The sequence below is a fragment of the Phalaenopsis equestris genome, unplaced genomic scaffold, assembly GCF_001263595.1.
Source record: "Phalaenopsis equestris unplaced genomic scaffold, ASM126359v1 Scaffold000414, whole genome shotgun sequence".
Lineage (NCBI taxonomy): Eukaryota > Viridiplantae > Streptophyta > Magnoliopsida > Asparagales > Orchidaceae > Phalaenopsis > Phalaenopsis equestris.
Genome location: NW_018164855.1, coordinates 328,120 through 337,420, shown reverse-complemented (window position 1 = coordinate 337,420; position 9,301 = coordinate 328,120). Strand labels below are relative to the sequence as shown.

Here is a 9,301-nt window from a genome sequence, read left to right as displayed (position 1 = left end):
GCGCCGTCCTTAGAGCTTTGGTCCTCTCCTACCCGAAGCCTTCCTTGGGTAATTGGGAGTGGTGGGAGAACGGATCTGCAGCTCGACAGACAGATAGATGGCCTCGGTGGGTCCCAATCGGAGGAGGAATACCTCGTTCTCTGCCTCCTCACGCTTGCCCGTCACAGATCCCTTGCTTTCTCTCAAACCCCGCACCCAACTCTCGATCACAAGTGCTCCCTCTGTGGCAAGGCTTTTGCGTCCTACCTGGCCGATTCAGATATGGTGGTGGGTTCAACCAAACCTCTGGATAGATCGCAACATCTGCGAAACCCTTATTTTCGAATGGCGGCATAGAACTTCAATCAGTGCCGAAATAAATGGCGAGCCCATCAAATCTCAGCGAAAACCTATTGTCCCCTCCATCCTTAAGAGATCCAGATCCTTTTTTCGATTAAGGTTTAAAAGAGAACACTGTGAAAAAAAGGGAGGAAATACCAGGTGAAAGCCTCAATAAGAACTGAGAACGATAAGATAACTGTTATGTTTGTATTATCATTCGCCGATTCGGATTTCTTAGCCAGGCATCGTTGTTTTTGCATCAGCTTCCACTGCTTCTCACGCTTCGCTTCGTCCGCTTCGACTTTGGCTTCTTCGTCGCACTCAAGGATTGAAGGCTTCAACAGTCCTTCCTAGACCCACGGCTTCGACATCTCGACTTCAACACTTTTGGATCGTTTAACAAGATGCAGATCCTACTTGTGGGCTATGATCAATAGCATTTGGATCAGGACACGAATGCTACTTGTAGGCTATAATCGATAACATTTGGAACGTGTAACTGGATCCTATTTGTGGGCTATGATCAGTAGCATTTAGATCATGACGCGGATCCTACTAGTAGTCTTTGATTGATAGTATTTGGATTGTGTAATTGGATCCTATTTGTGGGCTATTATCGATTGCATTTGGATCAGGACACGAATCCTACTTGTAGGCTATGATCGATAACATCTGAATCGTGTAACTGGAGCCTATTTGTGGGCTATGATCGGCATTTGGATCGTGTAACTGGAAGCGGATCCTTCTTGTGGCTATGATTCAAATTTCTGGATGACAATGATAAATGATTTTTTACTTTTCTTTGCTCAAATCATGTTATGGTTAAGGAGTTGTCTTTGAGGCTTCGACACGACTTGAGGTTTTTGGTCTCGAAAGTGTTATCCGTTTCTTGTTGGCAAATTGATGCTTCCTGATCAGTTAACATCAATTTGAGGGGAGATGTCAATCAAGAAGGACGGAAATCAAACAACTAAATTAGGAGTTTTCTATAATTAGGAGCTTCCTTATTTAAATTATTTCCAATATCTTTATTTTGATTTATTTCTGTTGAAAGATCTCGTAAATAATGTTGATTATATTCCATATTTGTTATAACTCTATATTTAGAGGGTTATAAATTGTATGAGGGATCTTTGGAATCTCTATTTATTTTTCTTCTTGTTTAGAGAGATTAACTGCCTCTTATATTTGTTATTATTCCTTTCCTTGTCTATTGTATTCTGTTTTTATTGCTTTCCTTACCAGTAAATCCTGTAATTTGTATTTATACCCCTCTTTGCATCAAGTGTAATAAGCCCTCTTATATTTTCCATTGTATTTTCAATTTTCCTTTTAGCTGAATATTTAGATTAGGAATATTTATTATTAAATTACCTAAAATAGATTATACAAAATATTTTGTACCTAAAATAGATTGTAAGATTATTATTTAATGGAATGAAAGCAAAGAGAAAAGACATCGAGCCTATTCAGAATTCAGCCTATTTTTCTCAAATATTGACAAGTTGGTACTTCTCTCCAATGTTGAGTTGTGTATTTTGATTATGCCCCAATTGTTAGTTTATCAAAACTCACTCTTTGTAAGGTTGTGGGGAGGATATATATATGATGTCGGGGCTTGGACTAAATCGGTTTAGTAAGGAGGTGACGAACCGACTGACAAAGCTGTTGGGAGGGAATTGTTGTCTCCTCCTATTCTATCCACTATTATATATATGTTGCTTGCTTGTTCAAGGGTTTAGTTCAGTTCTGATTTCAAATTTCTGCCTCTAGGTGTCTTCCTTTGCCAGGGTTGTATCCGAGGACATATGATGCTCCGACTGTATCATACTCCGATGTGGTGATTACCTCCACGACTCCCTCCACATCTCTCGCTACTCTGTTTCCATCCGCTGGCCCCCACCTTTCCTTTCTTGTTCCCAGCCGCCGACCCCCACCTTTGCTTGTTCCCGGCCAGCAGCCACCTCCCCTCTTCCCTGATTCGAGCTGCCAACACCTAACGCTCCCTTTGCTGATTCCTGCCGCCAACCCCCAGCGCGCCCTTTGCTGATTCCTGCCTTCAACCCTCACCTATTTTCCCCGATTTCCTACTGCTAGCCACCACCACCCCTTTTTCGTGAACCTAGCAGCCAACCGCGGCACTCATCCCTGTTTCCAGTCGTTAGTCACCCAACCCCTTCTTTGTCTCTAGCCACCCGCCACCAAACCTACCTTCTACTTCCAGCCACCAGCCGCCAGCCCTCAGGCCTTGTTACCACTGTCCACGGATATTTCTACTTGGCCCTAGCCGAATATTGGTGTTTTGTTATGTTTTTTCGTCTTCGTTTGAGTTTTGATTATAACCCTAGTTGCTTTTGCTTAATAATATTTACTTTCGTTATTGTGGTTTTGATTAACTCCAATATGAATATAATTTGACAGTTTGCTGAACTTGGAACATAACTTAGTTGGGCTTTTCCTTTTTTATTTTACTGTGATGTAATGTTGGTCTAACTTTGCATGTATAGTCAATTTACAGTGGAAAGAAATTGTTGCCATACTTGTGCTAGTCTGTTTGTTGCAGTGTTCTCTTTATGATTTTTCCATTTGATGGTGTAGTTTTTCGATTAATTTCCTTAACTGCATTCCTTTGCAAATTCCGAGTGCTATATTCAGCTTCATACCGCTTCTTGTGGCCACAAATTTTTTTAACATCACCTTAGTTTTAAATGAAAATATGACACTCAGTAGGGCACAATGGAGAAAAAGGATTCATGTAGCCAACCCCGCTTAGTGGGACAAAGGCTTGTTATTGTTGTTGTTGTTTGATGACTTTTATTTAACAGGGCTGTTCCTAGTAGTATTATTTTGAGGTATCTAAGAATGCGGATAACAACTTTCATGTGCTTTTCTGTAAAGGTTGTTCATTTATTGGCTTACAACACTAACAATTAACCAAATTTCAGGACATATGAGAGAGAAGCACATGAGTTTGGTCCAAGATTTTGACAGCTACCTTTATTAATAAACATGCCATTAACGATGATCCTAATATTCTTTCTTAGATTCATTGCAGTTTCTGTAGGCTTACATACAAACATTCCTATTTTTTGAAGTAGAACAAGCATATTTTTCTTTTGAGAAATATAAATACTTAGTTTTGATGATCATTTTCCTTCAAATTCTCTTGCGAGAAGCACTTTTAATTTATTTTACTCTTTTTTAAAATCACATTTTAATATAATATTGTCCACATATATGATTGAAATCGTCTTTTCTAGGCGGACACTTAATAAAAAAGTGTGACAAATTTGATATTGAGTGCAACCACACTTTTAAATCTTTGGAGATTCTGTCGATCCAAGAGAGAGAAGAATGTTTGAAGCTGTACAAAGCTTTTCTCGCTCTACATATTATTATTGGCATTTCTTCGATAGTGATATAAAAGGCCTGTCCATGGACAATGGCTATTTCTCAGTCTATTCATCCAAACTATTAAAACCTCTGCAAATTCCCTCATCATCTTATCAATACATACAACTTATTAAAATCTCATCTGAATTGCCAATAATCACTTTATCATTACACCCATTCTATGGAGAATGAGCTTTGTGCTTATACTAAGAGGGAAAGGAAACGCCAAGTGGGGGAGCGATCAATATGTCTCCTGTACAGATTTCTCTTTTTAAGGGATCTGTCAACCTAAGTGCATTATCATCATCATCTATAAATTTATTCTCAAATATTTGTACTTTGGTCTTTGAACCAGTTCGGGTTTTAAATCTATTTTATCCATTTCCTTTTGGTTTGGCCTCAAATAATCCTCATCCACTACTATTTCAAACCATATTAGAAAGCTCTGAGGACTAAATTAACATTTTTATAGACTCTAGGGCTCAAACGCCCCCCTGGAAAAAGCCAGTGGGCCATTTTGACACTTTTCTCATATTTCTTCTTTTTTAGGTAGACTTGTAATTATGCTAATTTTTTCTAGTATGAATGCACAAGAAATCTTCAGCAATTCTTGTTTTTTATAACACCAATGCAATATATTATTTTTGTGGAGAATCAATTACTCCTGCGCATGTCCATGAAACTTGTAAAACTTCTTCAGACTTCTTAAGGAAACATTCTCTCATTCTATATTCTGCAGCAAGTCGGATGCCAATCAATTCAAGGCAACTATAAATGGTGGGGCATATCTTGCCGGATCAATGAAATTCCCCTTCGATATCAAAACTAGTTACAGCATGGAACTACTGTAAGTGGCCAATTTTCATTATTTAAAATTTGATTCTTTAGCTCAAAAAATAAAATTTTTCACATACCATCCACTGATATTAGAAACTTATCACCATGATTCTTTTTTAATTGCAGGTACATCGACGACAAAATCAGAATAACTCGACAAAATGAAGATATAATGTTGATTCACCTGCGCATAAGCAACAAATAAATAGAGAATTTAAAGTTATCAGGTATGGGAAATATTATCAGTTTTCTTAAGTGATGTTTGGCCTGAACCGTTTTATTCTTTCTGTAAACATTTACCTGAACCGTAGAATCCTTGTATTAAAAATGGGGAATTTATGTACATACCATATAATTCTTATGTATTTATACCACTTCATTATCAAAATTACATTAAGGCATATGCTCTTATAGGTGTGTTTCACTTTAAAAAAAGTTTGTTAAGTGATATTTTTAACGTGATATTAAAGATTTGATTGTTATACAAGTAAATATTAAATTTTAGGATAATGAGTTTAAAAGAAAAAAAACTTTGATTTGTAATATAAACACTTGTCATAAGTTAAGCCTGAAGTTTTAAACCGTGACCAAACATTATAAGCTGACATTATTATTAATGGTTACTCACTCTAATATAAGCATGAAATTGAAATTAGGTATAACTATCAATTAATAATTATAGAATGTACTAATTCTTGAAGCTATAAGATTGATACGAGAGTTAAACCTAAACCACATTAGGGAAATCAAATATTATTACTGAAAGCAAGTAGAGGTTATAATCAGAGACACATGGGTTCAATTAGGGTTGAGGTTGAAGGAGGTGGGGCTGTGATTTAAGGAGAAATAGTGACTAAAGCGGTTGGGTGGTGAATGACAGCCAGTTGGAGGTGGCTGGAAGAGGTGGTTGGAAGGGGGCAGCAGTTTGGAGGTGGCTGAAAGATGTTGCCATCAAGTAGGTAGGTGACTGGAGGAGCCAACATCAAACTGGAGGTGGCTGTAAGAGGCGGCAACAAGTTGGGGTGGCTGGAGGGGGTGACAACTTGTAGGTAGTGGTGGAAGGGGTCGACTGCAGGGAAAACAACAAAGAGGTTGTTTCGAAGTGATAACAACAACCACGATGATGACATCGATGGAGGAGCGATGGGAACGATAGATAAACACCACCTCAAGGTGACAATTGGAGCACCTTCTTCTTTTCAGATACAATCCTAGGAGGGAATATGGAGATGCTGACTGCACCCTTGACAAAAAAAAAAAAAAAAAAAAAAAAAAACCAAAAAAACTGAAAACCTAAAAAAAACAAAACAATAAGCCATAGATAATTCGGATTGGCTCCCCTCTATGGAAAGGATGTGGAAATCTACAATTGAAGGGCCGATCAACCCTCCCGGGTCTACGTCTCCCTATTCGTCCTCACCCGCGCCATTGTGATTGAAGACCTTGTCAATTCGTAAATAGTGCTTATGAAGCTTATTAATACTTCGTAAATATTGTAAATAAGTTTTAACATTCCATCTAAACAGTTTATCTAATATCAATGTCATTTATCTGAGAAAATGTTGCCAAAAATTTATTGCAGCTCTCATTCATTTAAGGCAAACCAAATCATCTTCTATGCCATGGGAGTTTAATACCAAGTACTTTTCCAATTAGTAGGCTTCTTATAGTTTGGGATTTCCTTAGAAAAAGAACTATTATTAATCAAATTATTTCAGTTATCTTTATTAAATTCTTCAGATATCACTGTATCTCATATGGATATAATATTTTATTGGTGTATTTACATACAAAACTGGTGTTTACTAACACCTAAATCTTTATATGATTCTATGTGTAACTCTCAAATTTTTAAAGATAACACTACCACTAACTTTCATGAAAGATTTTATGACACCAAGATGTTGTAATTATAAATATCAAACATTATACATTAGTTATGTAATTATATAAGAATTATGTAATATGTATGTAAATTTTTCTTATTTTATGCATTGTTTAAATCAATATATATTTTTAATAGTATTATCATGTTTCCAATAAAAATGGCTCAAAAATATAGGCCAATCAAAATGAGAAAAATGCCATTCCTTATGTTGCCTATTGTGCTTGCATGGAAGTAAAATTCCCAATGGATAACTCAGGCTTCATTTGAAGGAGCTCCTTTAGTCCGTCAAACAAAGAAAGCTGGTTGCGATCTAAAACTGTGAAGAATTGCCAGTCTTGTAAAACAACTTCGGGAACAATTGCTTCACTAAACAAAAGTTTTTTCTTGCGTCGACAGTCATTGCAAACGGAATGGAGCTTCTCCTCATTCTCAAACAAAGTCTAAAACTCTACTTTAAAAAGTTTGGTAGTTTTGAAAAAAAAATTGCTTCCACATTGTGGATAATTTTGTATGAGAAATAAAAAGCTTTGAAAATTGATGCCCACACGCATGCGTTCGTGTAGCCATAGTTTTAAACAGATGGAACTTTCGGATATTTTTAGACATAATTTAAGGGGAAATTACAGAGCACCCGAAACTTTGTTATTTACAAATCAAACACTTTTTTATTCATTTTCAAACTCTCACTCAAATATCAAAATTCATGTTAAAACCTCAACCTATGCTTTCATTATTATCACCCAGCACACGTAAATGTATCAATTCGATAGTTCAAAAAATCACATGCCGTGTTTAATTTATAAATAACAATGTTTCGGGTGCTCTTTATGTAATTATATCATAGTTTAATTTAATTAAAATCAGGCTTATTTTTTGCAAATGAGCTCAAACTTGAGCATGCTTTTGCTAGGCTAGAATTTGTTTACTTGTAGGCTTTTTTTTAAATTTTTTTTCTAGGGACTATTTTGAATAAATTTATGCTTGCATTATTTATAGTAGTAATAGTATTATTTAAAGCTAGGTAACAAATTGGTTAAAAAGCTCAAATAATACTCAGTAATAAGCTCATTAAAGATGATTTTAAATGTGTTTTCTTTTAATATAAGATTTGAGTTATTCTTTTCCGTATTAGTTTAAATGTGATCTTGATTAGAAGATACTAAAGTGTTGAAATATCTGTTTATTCAATGATTTATTTAATTGAAGTCACCTGTGCTTAACGGAATGCTCATTAATATTATGAAATTTGATGTGATGACTTCGTTAGTGGGCTTGACAAGCTCATTTGGTTGGCCAAATTTCTTAGAAAGAATTTTTATTTTAAATGAATCAGACATGAATGTAACTGCAAATACATGTATTGACCTCAAGCATTTGGCTCTTGCTCGACTTGGCCAAACTTCTTAGAAAGAATTTTTATTTTAAATGAATCAAACATGAATGTAAGTGCAAATATATGTATTGACCTCAAGCATTTGGCTCTTGCTCGACTGATGCGGGTGCATCTCCCGTGAGGGACACGGTAGCGATAGATGCTCATGCTGAGGGAAGAGAGGCGCCATATGGTTTTTTCTTGAGGGGGATTTGTCGCCTAACTGCGAGGGCCTACCTTTTGCTAACCTTATGTGTTTAGCTCATTATTAATTTCAGATTTTTGTCAGTATAACCGCCAACATTCAGATCTTCCCTTTTTGGAATGTATTCGAAGGCGAGAAGGTGCTTCAGATGTAACTCATCATGAGGTAGTGTTAATCTATCATTCTCGACATTTCCATCCTCCATCACCAGCCCTACCATATGCAGTTTTCTTGCTGCCAGCCCTTCAAGCTGCTCTCCTCTTTGTTGTCGGCTCTTCATACCTGCTCCCCTTTGCTCCCCAACCCTCTCACCTGCTATTTTAATGCCACTAGCCACTACTCTATCTGTTGTCCTTTGGCGCTAACAAGGAAATTTCCATGGGTGACATACAATGACTACTACGCCAAGTGCTTAACGGCTCGAGGCCATTGAGGAAAAGAACATGGGTGAGGTCACCTTTGACTGTAATAGTGAGATCTATGGAGGAGAGCCAAAAGAACAGATTAACCTCTTTCGTAGGGATTGCTTCGATCAAGAGGTGAATCGACCAGGGCATTTTAGAATTCGGTATCAGAGGAGACCGAGAGAGAAAGTGCCTAACAAAGGGCACAATGATTTAGGAATTAAGGTGGTTCTACTGGACTTTAACGGGAGGATGAATCCAGATGATTTCCTTGAGTGGATGTAAACTGTTGAGTGAGCCTTTGAATACAAGGATGTTTCAGATGACAAAAGAGTGAAACTAGCCGCCATCAAGTTGACGAAGAATGCTTCCTTTTGGTAGGACAACATGAAGAAGAAGAGACAGAGGAAAGGACAAACCAAAATCATATCTTGGGAGAAGATGAAGATGGCGATGCAACGACAATATCTATCCCCACGCTACTGCTAGGATATTGTTATGAAGCTCCACTATATGCAGAGGAGCAATCAGTGGAGTACACTGCTGGATTTATGCAGTTGAAGTTGAAATGAGAACGTAAAGAGACCGAGTACTTTATATCCAAGTACTTGGGAGGCCCGAAACCTGTCATCAGTAATGTGTTCCAATTGCAAGTTTACTGGACACTCGGGAAAGTTCAGACCTTAGCACTAAAAGTGAAAAGACAATAGAAGTAGCAAAGGTACCAATCTCAATTCAGACAACCTCATATAATTGAAGGCCCCGACAAGAGCACGCCTAGAGGAGTGGGAAGGACTAGACTTGGAACTGAGAAGACATATATTAGAGTGGAAAGAATTCTTAGAAGAATAGCACGTCCGGTGTAGTTCCAACTTGGAAAG

General features: G+C 37.1%; 1 protein-coding gene across 5 annotated transcripts in view; it reads left to right on the top strand.

Moving 5' to 3' along the window:
* Window positions 1-4,946, top strand: part of LOC110027107 (probable plastid-lipid-associated protein 12, chloroplastic) — a 27,992-nt gene extending 23,046 nt beyond the window's left edge. For 3 of the 5 annotated variants that reach the window (XM_020728398.1, XM_020728397.1, XM_020728399.1), the window contains 2 exons: window positions 4,454-4,561; window positions 4,678-4,946. In XM_020728398.1, the coding sequence (XP_020584057.1) occupies window positions 4,454-4,561; window positions 4,678-4,756 (187 nt within the window). In that variant the 3' untranslated portion in view covers window positions 4,757-4,946. The remainder of the gene's footprint in view (window positions 1-4,453; window positions 4,562-4,677) is intronic. The other 2 variants (XM_020728401.1, XM_020728400.1) reach the window with 1 other exon arrangement.
* The last annotated feature ends 4,355 nt before the right edge of the window (window positions 4,947-9,301 follow it).